Genomic DNA, 15,870 nt, shown 5'->3' with positions numbered 1-15,870 from the left:
CAACTCTGCAGTACATGAACACTTGTTGTCTGTTGTAATAGTTGTTTTACTTGGAGCCATGAACAGTTGTTTGATAGCATCTAATATGTTGCCCATGACCGTAGTTCAAATGATTGGTTACGTAGGTACATAATATTAAAAAAATACGTTAGTATCTAAAGTGTACGTACAAAAAAGTTTGCTGTTTTCGTGGTATGAGTTATGAATGTCATGATGCCATGCATATTTTTTTCAAACTGGGTCTAGGGCAATGGGGTTTTCAACCATTTGTAGTGCATAGTAAATGTGCTCGAATAGGTTCCCACATTTTGAAAACCGTACAATATTTTTTACCTCTAAAAGGTAACCAACCACGGACAAAAACAAGACGTTTTAATTTTGGGTTTGGTTTTTAACATGGCATTTGCTAGGTTTAGTCGTTATTTACTTACGAAACAGAAGGTAATAAAACAGAGCCTCATTAACAAACCGTATTATATTTTATGTAATTAAAACGAATACATTGTGGGAAATTATATTGTGCCGATGTGTAAGGTTAACGTACCTTTCAAAACGGTGGATGAAATAATTGGATTCATGAAGTGTTTTAGAAAATACGTATTACTTCACGGAACTGATTTAGCTAACAACACGATTGTCACTTATCCAATTTATAATAATTAGAATTGAGCAAATTTGTATACAAAAAAGAAAAATATTAAACAGAGAAATGAAAGTTGACAGTAAAATATAAAAAAAAAACAAGTCGCCCTTAGAAGTCCGATTGTTTAATCTATCGACCAATTTTCAAGGTTTTTTAAAAGCATAGATAATATAAAGAAACTAAATGGTCCATGAACCATTATCAGTATGAAAACGAGACATTGACTTCACCTCTTTGACAGTCCGTACAGTTTGGTCGTAGATTTTTCGATTAGTCAGATCTCCGTTTGTTTCTATTGTCTTTTGTTTTATCACTGTCGTGGGTTTTATTTTGCTTTCTTTCATTTCGTTTTAATTTATTTTATTCTCATTTACGTATACGGGTAAAGCACCCATTATCAAATAATGTAAAAACATGAAATAAACAGTGTTGTGGAAGCGGACACCCGATGACAGGCGATATTGCTTGAGGCTGGTTTCGGCGAGTTGCTTGCAACACGACTAAAAGAGTACGTCAACACCTTAGAAGAAATATTATATAAAACATTGCCACTCAATAAATTTTATAGTAATCTTATGTTTATGAGTTTATTTTTTTACATGCAGACTTATTTACTGTAGGGAGATATACATTTGGTTATTTTTTGTATACATAGAAACATGATTAAAAAATACTTGTTTGTGTATCCAAAAATACTATGGTTATTGTACTGCTCAATCGCCTTGCCGGGTTTATAGAGCAGCGACCCGGCAAGGCTGGATTCAAGTCCTAGATGCGACCATATCTTTTTCTGATTGTTTTGTTTCAAATTTTCGCTAATATTATCTAAAATTACAATTTGAGATTTTTCATTAAGTTAATCTAAAAATTAAAAAAATTATAATTTATTGACGCCCTTTTTAGGGGCTTCTCTATATGAATAGTAAAAATTATATATTAATGCAGTTCATAATTATTATGCATAACTAAACTGTCTCAGTAACAATATTTTGTATTTGTTGAGAGATAAATTAGAGATTCCCACTGACTCGGTATTATTTCCCTCCTTAAGTATTCTGGGAAATGAGGAAAACATATGGTAGTTAGTACCAGAATTTCTACACTGAAATAAATCCCAACATCCAGTATTACGTAGTGGAATGCCAAATATTACGAATGCAAGCAATTCTGGACTAATGAATGCATCATTTAGAATTTTTTATAGAAATACTAAATACTATAGGTATTAATATAGTTTTTTTACATATTTACTATGAATATTCAATTTACAAAAACCATTAAAATTTTATGAATATTCAATTTACAAAAACCAAAAAAAAATAAAATTAAAACTTTTAAAAAATTAAAAATTTCTTCTACAACACATAAATACTTAAACATAACCACGTAAACACCTCAGCACAGGTTCTCCTAGTGAGGTGTTCACTAAACATACAATATTACTCACATACAGTTTCACCTTCTCAAACCTACCTTACACACAACATATTATACTTTGAAATATATCATGTACAAATATAAATAATTATATGAACACCGTAAATATTATATAGAAATAATTTAAAAAAAAAATTAAGTCAGTGACAATCTTTCTGTCAGACAATTTAAGCATATTCATTTCTTATTTTTATAAGCAATAATTGTTCGCCTGAAACACTCATCCACATTGAAAAAATCTCCTGATAAAAAATACATGACGCCAACGGGACATATTATATTATATTATATTCATTTCATTTAAAAGAGTGTTGTAGTTCAATAAAATTGCTGGAATACCCATTTTAAAACTCAGAAAACGTAAGTGTTTATTTTGAATTATTTCAACAGCTTGTACATGTTGATCATCATTATATTTATTCATCCTAGACTTAAATAGAGAATGAAATAGACGTCACGCATTTAAATTAAATAAGGATATATTTATCTAAGACACTATCTAGATTACATTTTGTTCGAGTTTAATCTTGCGATCAAACATAAAGATAGCAACCAATAAAAATGTGCGGTGAGAAATTGAAGATGATGTTGGTAGTTCTTATTTTTGAATATATTTGTACAGCGCCCTAGAGGTGATTTCTCATGAAAACATTACTGTATACAGTTAAGTATGACGGAGAGATAATAAAAATATTTGGCTAATTTATGTTGCACCGTTTTCATGAGAAATCAACTCAAGGGCGCTGAACAAATATATTTGTTAAATAGTTAATACTATAACTACTGACTTAAACTAGTGACTTACCTCTAAGACTTATATCTAGTGACTTACGACTAAGGTCTATAACTACTATCTTAATGACATATATATTTACTTATGTAGAAACTTACAACTAAAATGAACATTAACAATCTAATCTAGATATGAGGTACTTGCCCCAGCAAGGCAAAGGTCCTGGGTTCTATTACTAGGTATGACCGTATCTTTTTCTGTTTCAAACAATCGTTTAAAAATCGCTGAAATTATCATTAATAATTAAATATTACAATTTGAGGTTTCACTTATTAAGTTATACGATTAATAAAAAAACAAAAAAGCAAATTATAAATATATTTTTTTACCTTGGCTTGTAGAAGAGCATCCATAGCCGACGATACTGGGAAGCCGATGTTCATGTGGGAATTAGGAGCTCTGTATTCGCCAGTTCCAGTGGAGAAGCCTGTCACACGGGGGTTGAACTCTCTTAAGATATTTGGTAGCGTCATCACCTCCCTCCAAGACTGGTCACCCCCTGAACAAAAGATAATGATCAACTAGTCCATATATTTTAAATTCTTTCACACTGTTAACAGTCTTACTTACACGTAAAAATTAAAATTTAATAACTATGCAGCTTCGTACTTTGATTATTTCATTAAATGTACGAAGGCATCACATAGATGCATTGTTCTTGTCGATGTGTAACATGGAATCAGAGATGTGCAAAATGGGTACCCAAAACCATTTGAAATGCAAAATGGAAATAGGTCAAAACTTTTCCATTTGAAAATGCAAAATGCAAAATGGTTTTTAGAAAAGCATTTCAAATGCAAAATGCAAAATACCTATTTTCAAAATGCATTGAAAATGCAAAATGGTTTCTGAGGTCAAACAATTAAAATAATTATAGAATTTTTAAACAATTTTGTAATTTAATAATAGACATCAATGTAGAAAAAACATATTACATGATGGTAAATCCAAAAACACCACGACTACAGATTATGAAACCACAACAAATTTGCACGGGACTAATGTTGCCAACGTAAAAACATAGAAACTGCTATCTAACATTTAATACTATGTATTACAGCGTCATGGTCCACAGTGGGCTGAAAATCGCCCTTCATAGACATAGAGACTTGAATTTTCAAGGGTATTTTTATGGCTAGAAATGGATTCTGCTGATCATAACTATGCTATAAAATTTCGTACGAAGCAATTGCGTGTACAAATGAAGGAGTTATAATTTTTTTAAGAAAAAATTGTATGGCACTGATATTAAAAATGAGGCTATCTCTGGAATCATAAGGTTGGCCATTCTATCCTTACACACAGATATACTACTATTTATTTGTATTTTTTGACATACTTCGTATTGTGGCGCAACTTGCAATTTTTTTTTTTTTTAAATCCTCTAATTGAAAAAAAAACTTTTTTATGTTGATGATTCATTTTAATGCTTAAATGTTTTACCTATGAGTATGCTTTGTCTAGTTTACAATATTTTATTGACACTATAAATCAAAATTCAAGTCTCTATGTCTATGAAAGGCAATTTTCAGCCCACTGTGTGGCCCCATGTTCAGTATTTGAATCAGTATTTTTTGGAATGGTATAACTCAATTCCAGGGCTCCTACCAGGGAGCAACTTGACGAATGTAAATTATCTCTCATAGCGAGGTTGAGGACCGACTGATATTTGGGGCTTATGAAAAAAAGATGAGTGGAGATAGTAGGAAGAATGTTTCAAAAAAGCATTTTAAATGGAAAATGCATAGAGAAAAGCATTTAAAATGCAAAATGCAAAATGGTTTTTAGAAAAGCATTTAAAATGCAAAATGGAAAATACACATTTTGCATTTTGCATTTCCATTTGAAATGGATTTATTTGAAATAAAGCACATCTCTGCATGGAATTAGGTCGCTTACAATATCACTTGTTATGTAAATCAACAAAAATAACATGTGTTCTATTTTATTTTGCGAAGTTCAAACACAAATATTAAAATGTTTTAGGGTAATTTTGAAGGAACTTAATTTGCAACTTTATTCAATAACCAAAAATGGGTTCGTAAGTAGGAGATTTTGAATTTGAAATCAGTTTTTATATATACTTTACTTTTTTTTGGGCTTAAAAAAAATTGTCAAAAAATGCTACGTTATTTCAACGGTCAATATGTGTTCTACTCGCGGTATTCAATAAAAATGTCGAAAATATATCGAAACGATCAAATTTTCAAATTGAAAACACATGATTTTGCATTAGTTCTTAGTGCTTCGCCTTAAAAATATGTAACATCAGACCTGGTTATGGTACACAGAGTCATTAACAACTTAATTGATAGTCCTGCCTTCCTTGCCACTATTAAACTCCATGTGTCGACTAGGAATGCAAGACAAAATATAACATTCTTCTGCAATACATACACGACCAACTATCAGACACACTCACTGACCAATAGGATGCATAGTCTGGGCAACAAGTATGGGGGTGATATTGATTTATTTATTGACTATATTTATAGAATTAAGCATTATCAACCAATAAGCATCATAACCAACACTTTGTCGAATCCTACAAATTACATAGATTAGCGTTGGTAAATTAGTTTTAATGATTTATCTTATATGTACTGTTGTTGTAATTTATTTTTTACTTTATGTTACTCTTACGTTTTACTAATATTGCTTCATATTTAATTTTTTTTTAAAATTATTTCTTAATATTTTCTCATTATACTTGTAATCACAATTTTACAATTGTGTATTTTGTACCTTCTTTACAATGGATTACATCTATTTACTGTCAGTATCTCCTGTATAATATAAATATTCTCCTATGCCTATATACACTGCATCATGTATTAGTTCTATTTAAAAGCCTTTTTAGGCGTATATATTAATAAATAAATAAACATCTGGGCATTGAAAATGAAAATAATTATACCTCAATTCAAAAAATAATAATTCGTTTCAAAATCTTCGTCATTAAGTTATAATATGTTATCTGTTTTATCATTCATTCCTCAGCTAATTAATTTCATAAATTAACGACAAAAAGTGAATGAGGCATATAATAAAGGTTCTATAAAAATATTCCAAGGCCGTAAAGTTTTTTCGATAGCCATATTACACCATTGTTTGCTGATACGAAAACATTATGTCGAAAGTTGACTAAATTCTAAAGACTGTTAGAAATATTCATTATTATTTTGTTTACACGCATATAATAAAGTCATGCAATGAGGCATTATAATTAGCGTGAGAAAAATCTACCATTTATTCACTGAAGGTGTCTCAATTTCTTCATGAAACGGAAATAACGCAAAAAAGATTGATTGAATTTTGATAAAATTTAGAAGGTTTTGGTTTGTTATTAACGTCAACACGCAAGCATCTTCGTGACAGACAAATATTTCGGATAAAACAATAAAATTAGCTATTACTTAATACGAATTGTTCATTTCAAGGTTTTAACAGTCGGCGATCTCGGTATAGCGTGTCTTGTATGCACACATCTTTTTATATACGAGTACATTCAACAACAACAAAGATTATGACTATAACTGCATTGCATTCAATGAAAGCTTAAATAAAACTGGATTAGGGGCATTCTGAGTTCTAAAAACGTTGATGCTGAATGATACCTTCCGATAATAGGTACATATAATTAGAGAATATTACGAAATAAACGAAGAATTATTCCCCCAAGCAAATTTATTTTGATGAAATTTCAGCAGTATTTTTAAAATGTATCATTTCAAAATATTTAATTACTTACACATTTTTTTAATTTAAAAAATTCTCATTTAAATCTTGTGAATGTAAGTAAATAAGTGTAGTGTTTTCCGCCTTTTCACCATTTTCTTTTATTTTTATTTGTTTAAAACAATATAAAAAATTTTCTTCTCTCTTGGCTATGACCGATATTTAATTTTTTCTCTAAGGCTTTGCATATGTGTTCGCAGGGATGGAAAATTCCTCCCCTACAACACATAAGCCTCCATGAAAATTGGACCCTTTTCTTTGATATCTACAGAAAGCTACTTAAAGCTCTCTTGTACTATATATCTTCATAGACATATGTACTCGACTAATTAATACGTTATTTACGAACTTGAACGCAAATATTTCCGTATTTATATTGTAATTAAATTCCATCAAACGTTGTGTTTCTTTTAACCTAAGATGAAGTATTTATTACTATTATTACTATTTTTTAACCAAATTGACGTTAAATTATAATCTATTTTTAAATATCAATACGCGATCACGTTCACTTTAGATTAACGATAACAAACTCTTAAATTTAATTTGAATGTTTTCACTTTGAATGAAATAATTATTTTTAAATTTTTAATTAATTCACAATTCACTTTTTGCACTTCTCACTTTACTTTTAAAGCACTGAGTTTAAACTGTATTTATTTTCACTGTTTAACCAAATTAAACTGATTTAACAAAACTTCACTGGCGGGGTTTTCAGAATTTAGAAACTGAATTTAAGACTTTTTACAAAACTTTCTAAGTCCAGGTACTTGTTCAGAATTTAACACTTAGATTAATTCACTAGAATTTTACCAATAGACGTAGTACTGCCACGTAACAACTTTTCAAATCTTCGGCGCGACTGCCTCCTGACTGATGAGTTCCATCTTTTATACCCCTCTCAGGTTCCAAAAGACGTATCTGAATGTCTCTTGATGCTTAATTCTATCTCCTATCAACTCGTAAATCCAAACACCCCTTCCATCAATATCGATCGTTCCTACATAAGATGTTCTGCTTTTCGGCTCAAGGCGGTGTTCAGTTTCCATCTCACAATTCTAAATCGATAGGGTCCGAATCAGGTAAGTCTGCGTTAATCGCCCAAGCTCCCTTTGTCCTCTGTTCATACAAAAATGTAGTTAAAATCTCATGATTTTGCGTTCCTTTTTTTTTCTCAATCCGCGATAGGTCCGTCCTCAATAACATATATATAGATCTCAATTTTATGCATCTCGTGCGAAATTGTTTAAATCCATGCTGAAATCTTTACTACGCATTTTTGAATTTCGATTCGTCTAAATTCTACTCAATTTTATTGTCCCTTATATGGGCTTTTCCATTTTCACCAGTACTTTCTCTCTTAATGCCGCAGATTTGAATTTTTCCTTATCTTTTGGATTTTCTTTTATCCGCGACGTTTTCTTGCACAATTTTCTTCTTTATTTTTTTGTTATTTCTCATAACTCTATAACTAATTATTTTCCAAGTCGTATTTATTTATTTCACGGATAAATTTGAATTGTACCACTTTTCTCCACTTGGATTATTCTTTATCTCCGTTCTTTACCCTTCCTTTTATCTTTTCTCCACTTTTCCCGATGTGTGTGGTCTCCAGGAAAATTTCATACTTCATCTATTATTAATTAATATATAGTTTTCCACACTTCTATGGGAGATATACCTAATTTGACTCTGGGATATCTGTCACTTTTATTGCCTGATCCAATCTCCGCCCCATCCTCCATCCCTCACTTACAAGATTTCACATAAATTATATGTCTGGACACCTGTTTACGTTTAAAATTTTGGTACCAGACTCGTAAATTTAATTTAATTTCAAACCTATTAATTTTAATCTCTTTTGCTTAATCTAAATACTTCCATAAGGTCCACGTTAAAGTTAATCGCTTTTCTAATCGTTTATTACCTTAACGTAAATAAAAATCATGTTCGGATTTCGATTGTTTACCCTTCAAAATATACATGAGACCGCCAACCTTTTATCTTGTTTCGATCCCTCCGTAATATTGGGTAACTCTAATATATATCTACCCTGATAATCATGTAAAATGCCTACGTTTTCTGAATTTAATCTATCGCTATTTGTTTAGTTTTACTGTTTTCTTCTGATACTCGATTTTCACGTCCCTAGGACCTTCGTAGCAGTCCAAAATCCCTGTACTATCCTTCCATTCGATCGCCGCACTTTTCTAAAAGTGTATTTTTTTTGCGAGATTTTTCATTCAAAATTGATTTACCAATATGTCCGTTTCATCTTAAATTGATAACGATTAATTTCCATTGTTTCCAAAACTCTCACCTCTCTTTAGTACGATTTTTATCGAACATGACACCCTCCTTCTATCATAAATAATTGTACTACAGTTGAAAATTCTGCCAGTGATTTTCCTTCGCTTTTCCCGTCCTTTTTTATACTATCACGTTTATAGTTTTTCCATTGCATTTTCGTGTGTGTGTTTTTCAACTTGTAAAATCTTCAAAGCACTCGATTTCAATGGTTCGCCATCACCTAAATGCCTCAGTTATTGTAAACATTTCCAGGAGTTTGTCACCTTGAAAGTCGACGTTGACCCTAAAGTGCGTTCACCTCTAATTTCTGTGGGAAAGAAGAAGCCATTAATTATCTTTTTTTATTGCCCGATCCAAAGTTTATTCCTTTGTCCGTCGTAGACACACCTCCCTCCGCTCACTGATTGGTTACTCAAAATTTTATAGCTCTTTGTTCAGATCTATTGGTTGACAAAATTCAATATTTATTTATAGGCCTAGGAAAAGGGGAAGTACCAGTCGTCCTAGACGATTTTACGACATCTCTGCTCTCGTCCCGGAACCTTGATTTAATTTCAACTATTACAGGAGTCTACTGCAAGCAAGCTGGATCAATTCTTTCTCCGCCAGATGTCGTTAGCATGTCCGTTTTCATAAATAATTTGCATATTTTCTTGCAGCTATGGTTTATCTGTTTTTTCTTTCACTGTGATTTAAAGCCTTTCATCACAATAAGTGGGTCGTTAAGATTGATAAATAAAATTAATATTCATAAATAAAATTAAGATTGATAAATAAAATTAAGATTGATAAATAAAATTAAGATTGATAAATAAAATTAAGATTGATAAATAAAATTAAGATTGATAAATAAAATTAAGATTGATAAATAAAATTAAGATTGATAAATAAAAATTAGATTGATAAATAAAATTAAGATTGATAAATAAAATTAAGATTGATAAATTAAATTAAGATTGATAAATCAAATTAAGATTTCTCTATGTCAATCGCCTGGTAAATATTGACGCATATTTGTGATTTAATATGTGGATGTTTACCTGCACACCAAGAGACCCCCCTGTGCTCGAACACGGCCCCCATGGCCCACTCCTCCATGGCTCCGTTGGCGGCCACCAGCGAGTCCCCCAGCGCGCCCACCACCGTGATGTCCTGCGGCCGGAGCGCGTGCACGGAGCGCGCCCGGGGGGCTACTTCACCCACGTTGTGCGCGCAAGGAAATGCTACCTGGGCCCCGTAGATCGGCTGAACGCGTGCAAGACTGACTCTTCGCGGATATCGGAGATGTGAATTCTGAAAGAAAAATTATATTTTATTTTTAGACAAAATTCATAAAAAGTACCGGACAATTAAACTTTAAAAAAAATCTATGAAAAATTAGTCAAAAGAAAGACATTAATACATTTAAGAAATGTGTAAACTTTTTATATTGGATTAGTTAAGATTGTATAATAGTAGTTCTGTGTACAGTAGTTATCGCATTAAAAAAATATTATTCCTATTTGATATTTTTAATAAATCAAAAAAATCCTTTAAATTCAAAAATGAACATTTCTAATTTATTAAGGCTCTTTGAAGAAAACTTTAAAAGAACCAGAAACATAACAAGACACAGATAATAAAGATAACGATTGGTATCTGAGTTTCGTCAAGGTGTGAGTGTTTTATTTTTGAATTTTGTAAGTGTCTGTGCATTATTTATACCGGGGGATAAGGTCATTGATATTGTGCACAATAATGGCCTCTTTGGAAAAAGTAGTCGATTGAAAAAGAAGAAGATGAACTTATGTAAAATAATAAATTCAATAATTGAAAGCCCTTAACTACTTTATTTGATTTCTTTACATGTACCTCGCAAATCAAAATCGAGGCAATATTTACCGTATTATTGCAACAACTCCAACACGTCATCACAATTGTTTACTCCCATTCGTCATACTGAATTTGGGTAGTGATTATAAATATGTTGTTGATATAATTGTCAGACCTGGTTGTAATTCACATAGTCATTAACAACTTAATTGACAGCCCTGCCATGGTTGCCACTATTAAATTCCATTTGCCAAATAGAAACCAGTGGCGGCTCGTGACTTTTGGGAAATTTGAGTTCATCTGAAAATCTTCATACAAAAATTTTAGAAAAAATATAATCTTTTTCAGCTACTACAACATCAATAGTGCCATTTGTGTAATATTAGCACTCTAGTGCACCCAAAAGTCACGAGCAGCCACTGCTAGAAACGCAAGACAAAATGTAACAATCTTCTGTAATACATACACAACCAACTATCAGACACACTCAGTAACCAATAGGTTGGATGATCTGGGTAACAAGTTTGGGGGTACTATTGACATATTTACTGACTCCATTCATAGAATTAAGCGTAAACAAACATTGAATCCTACAAATTATAGTAACGTTGTTGATGTAGTTTTAGTGATTTGTTTTATGTGTCGTATTATTCTAGTTTCTATATTATTTTACGTTACTGTTACATTTTTTAATAATTTTTTTTCATATTTAGTTAAACGTTATTTCGTTCTTTAATTTTGCGTATAATATTCGATTTCTCACCAGGTATATATTCAGTTCTTAAAATCCACGCAAAGGCCCAGCTGGGCGTAAAAACAAATAAAATAAAATATAAATAAATATTGTCGCGACAGAAGACCGTATCGCATCGCTATGTCGTGTAACTCATGTAATATAATTATAAACGAGTGTCTTACGTTCATTCAAAACAAGGCAGACACTCTGGATGAGATTGCAATTACACAATTATGCATCTCTACTTACTCCGAAGAGGAAATAAAGGAGGCGAAAACTATCCTGTTTGAAAAGCTTCCGGATAAACGTACTTTGCGGAAAGGAGATGGCAGAATCAGCCGAGACCTCCAGGACATCCTGAGAGCATTGAAGGAGACCGATCCTGATAAGCTACCAGTGTTCGCTGCTAAACAATTACATAAATTGCCTCCCATCAACTTCGACAGCATAGATGTGTCCAAACTCCTTAAGGAACTCAATGCACTGAAAACGGAAATAACGCATATAAAAACCGAACTAAAAGATTCATCGACCACAAAAAATGAAGACATAAAACAAGAACTGGCACTAATAAGAGAACAAATTGCAAATATTCAGGTACCAAACAAACAAAGTGACTTAACTGGGAATTCGGAAGTAATTATTAACCACTCAATTGTGGGTAAGTCACGATTTTCAGATAGTAAACAAATACCGACGGGCGGCGCATCCTGCTTATCGACTGGTTCTAGTAATACAGTGTCAACCACACACACAAAGACAATGAACGAACACACTCCAAATAGTCCAGTGCAGCCGGGAATGAACTTCGCACACGCTTTAAAACAAAATAATAAACAGGTATCGCGTGACCGCGGTCCGCGGCCTCGGCCTCCTGCGGAAGATGAGAAAGGATTTACATTAGTTACTAGAAAACCCAAACGCAACTTGAGAGGAAAAGCAACCTCTACGACACTGAAGTCGGCAGATTTAATTACGTCAATTTATATTTCACGGTTTACATTGGAAACTACAGAGGACGACGTAAAGACCTACCTTGCAGATAATGGTCTCGAAAATACTAAGATCGAAAAAATTAAGCCTTACCGTCCCACGCCATTTAACACCTTTAAACTTTCTGTAAAAGCAACTGAAGGGCCGAAATACCTGGTGGAAGAACTATGGCCGGAAGGAATTGTATTCCGTAAATATATAGAATCGCGTACATCAACCAAAAATCAAAATGACAACCGATAAATTAAGAATTATTTCGATTAACTGCAGATCGGTCCGTAGCTCCGAAAAATTTATTCACGATCTCTGCGAATCATATGACATTATACTAGTCCAAGAAACGTGGCTACTCCCAACCGAGATTGAATTTTTATCTAATATTCACCCGCATTTCAATAGCTTGGGCACCTCTGCCGTCAATATAGCTAACGGTCCCCTACTAGGTCGGCCGTACGGCGGAGTGGGAATAATTTACAAGCAAAACTTAAGGGTTACCACAATCCCGATGGACAATTGTCGTATGGCCGGAATCGAGGTGAGTCTAAATACTGAAAATTTAACCATCTTCACAATCTATATGCCGACTTGCTTAACTGACAACTTTGTGGAGTTTACCAACTGCCTGGCCTCCTTACAAACGATCATTGATGACAAAGATTATATCAATTCAATTATTATCGGAGACTTCAACGCTAATCCCGACTCACTCTTTGGAATAGAGCTAAAATCTTTTTGTCAAGAATTCGAATACATTTGTGCCGACACTGAAATTTTACCTGAGAATTCTTACACATACGTCAGTGACGCGCATAGTACTACCAGGTGGTTAGACCACTGTCTAGTTACAAAAAATATTTACAAACAAATTATCGATATGAAAATACATTACGATGTTGATTGGACTGACCACCGACCCCTCGAAATAACTTTAAATACGAATGGAATAGTAACATCGGAAGTATTTTCATCTATATTAAGGGATCCAGCATTATGGAATCCGAAAAATATACATGATATCGGAATTTACAACTCATGTTCGCAAACTTATCTAGCTAAAATCAACCCAAAAAATACATCTCTTGAGGACGGTGGCAACCCTGAACGTGCCAAAATAAAACACCTCTACGGATGTATAGTACAAGCATTACGAGAAAGTGCCACTAGTATATTTAGAAATACTACTACACCAAAATATAAGCAAGTTTGTGGATGGAATGAATTTGTCGCAGACAAATACGAAAAATCAAGACAAGCGATGCTCACCTGGATTGATAATGGGAGACCGCACAATGGTCCCATCGCCGAGGATAGAAGGACAAAGCGTGCCGCCTTCAAAACAGCTCTAAAACAATGCCAAAAGAATTCGACACAACTCCAGATGGATAAAATAGCAGCGGACTTAGATAATCGGGACTTCAAATCATTTTGGAACAAGTCTAATAAAATGTTGAACATGCGTTCCAAAGTTTCGTGCAACATAAACGGAGAAACAAATCCTGAAGTAATTGCCAATATTTTCAAAAAACATTTCGCGACTACTACGCCGACCATCTCCTCAAACGAAACGCATTTGAACACCTATGATGATATTGACCCCATAGTCACTGCAAACATGGTGAAAACCGCCATTAAAAACATGAAATCCGGAACATCAGCAGGACATGACGGCTTAAGTATCAAACACGTCAAACATGCAGGGGTAGCGATTCTGAAACTACTGGCAACATTGTTTACCGATATCATAAAGAGTGGTTATCTACCCAAAGACATGACAAAGACAATCATAATACCGATAGTAAAATCTAAACTGACAGACATAACTTTACAGGAAAATTACAGACCGATATCCATCGCCACAGCGACCGCCAGAATATTTGAACGAGTTCTCTTAGACCAAGTCGGACCCCAATTGAAAACGAAAGACAATCAGATGGGTTTCAAAACAGAATGCTCCACGGACTCAGCCATATTCTGCGTAAAACGGACGCTGGAATACTACAGGAAAAGAAAAACAACAACTTACGCATGCTTTTTGGATCTTAGTAAGGCATTCGACAGAGTTTCCCACCCCCTACTATGGAAAAAACTAAAGGAAAGAGGGATACCATGGAAAGTGGTAAAAATTCTCGAATCATGGCATCGCCAACAGGAAAACCTTGTAAAGTGGAAAGATGGATTCTCAGAACCCTATTTCTTGAAAAGCGGGGTCAGACAGGGTGGATGTATGTCCCCAGTATTGTTCAACTTATACATGGACGAATTAACCCACAGGTTAAACAATGCTGGAGTGGGCTGCCACATCGGAGGTCTATGTGTTAACAATATGAGCTACGCAGATGATATGGTTCTGATGGCACCGTCAATACGGGGATTAAGAATTCTCCTGAAAATCTGTGAGGAATTTGCTCACGAAACCAACATGATCTATAATGCGAAAAAAACAGCACTGTTGGTCATAAAACACGGGGAAGGCCCAAAAAACATTCCCCCAGTCTTTTTGAATGGTGAGATTCTGAAAACAGTAGAAACCACAAAATATCTAGGACATATCATCAACAACAAGTTAACGGATGATGAAGATATTGACAGGCAGAGGCGTGTACTGAGTATAAAATGTAACATGCTCAGTAGAAGATTCCGGCTCTGTAGTCCACGAGTGAAAAGGACGCTCTTCTTAGCCTTTTGCACCACCCTGTACACATGCGAGCTCTGGGCTAATTTCAAGAAAAGAACAATGGAAAGGCTTCGGGTTCAATATAATAACGCTTACCGATTGATGTTCGGACTCCCCAGGCACTGCAGTGCCTCCTCGATGTTAACAGAAGGGCGAGTTCCAGGATTTACAGCTCTGTTAAGAACCAGGATTGCAGGACTGAGGGAAAGGATAAACCATTCCAGAAACACTATTATCATTGAATCGCGTCTGACTTCAGGATCGAGCATTGAAGACCATTGGAGAAAGATACTTGCTCCCACAATCTTAGATCCGTTGGATTCCCGTGCTTCTCTGCTTTAACTTAATTTCGTTTTTAATTTTTTAATCTCTTTTTATTTATTTTATTTATGTTACTCTATGTAAATATTATTTGTACTTATCTCATCTATGGGATGTGTGGGATTGCACTAACCTCCCCACATCCTGGAATAAAGAATTTATTATTATTATTATTTAACACATTAATTACTTAAATATACTACTATTTTTACCAAAGAGGCCATAATTAAACACAATATCAATGAACTTATCCCCCGGTGAAAATAATGCATAGAAACCTTCCGAATTCAAAAATAAAACACTCACATCTTTAAGTAGCTCAGATACCAACATTGTGCATTGTGGTATTCAACAAATATTATGAGAGCTTTAGTATAACAATGCCTATTTAATCAGAAATAATCAACTTCTTG

The 15,870-nt window shown here is 33.5% G+C and overlaps 1 protein-coding gene across 1 annotated transcript in view; it reads right to left on the bottom strand.

Annotated features, from left to right (window-relative positions):
- LOC149423051 (phospholipase B1, membrane-associated-like) overlaps positions 1-15,870 on the bottom strand; it is a 37,867-nt gene that overhangs the window by 9,914 nt on the left and 12,083 nt on the right. The window contains exons 2-3 of the mRNA XM_089632831.1: positions 9,962-10,214; positions 3,203-3,372 (exon numbers count right to left, since the gene is read on the bottom strand). Coding sequence (XP_089488957.1) covers positions 3,203-3,372; positions 9,962-10,214 — 423 coding nt within the window. The remainder of the gene's footprint in view (positions 1-3,202; positions 3,373-9,961; positions 10,215-15,870) is intronic.

The sequence above is a fragment of the Hesperophylax consimilis genome, chromosome 6 (assembly GCF_061612785.1).
Source record: "Hesperophylax consimilis isolate HC1 chromosome 6, BYU_Hcon_1.0, whole genome shotgun sequence".
Classification (NCBI taxonomy): Eukaryota; Metazoa; Arthropoda; class Insecta; order Trichoptera; family Limnephilidae; genus Hesperophylax; species Hesperophylax consimilis.
The sequence above is the reverse complement of the archived record's forward strand: the minus strand, read 5'-3'. Positions and strand labels throughout refer to the sequence as shown.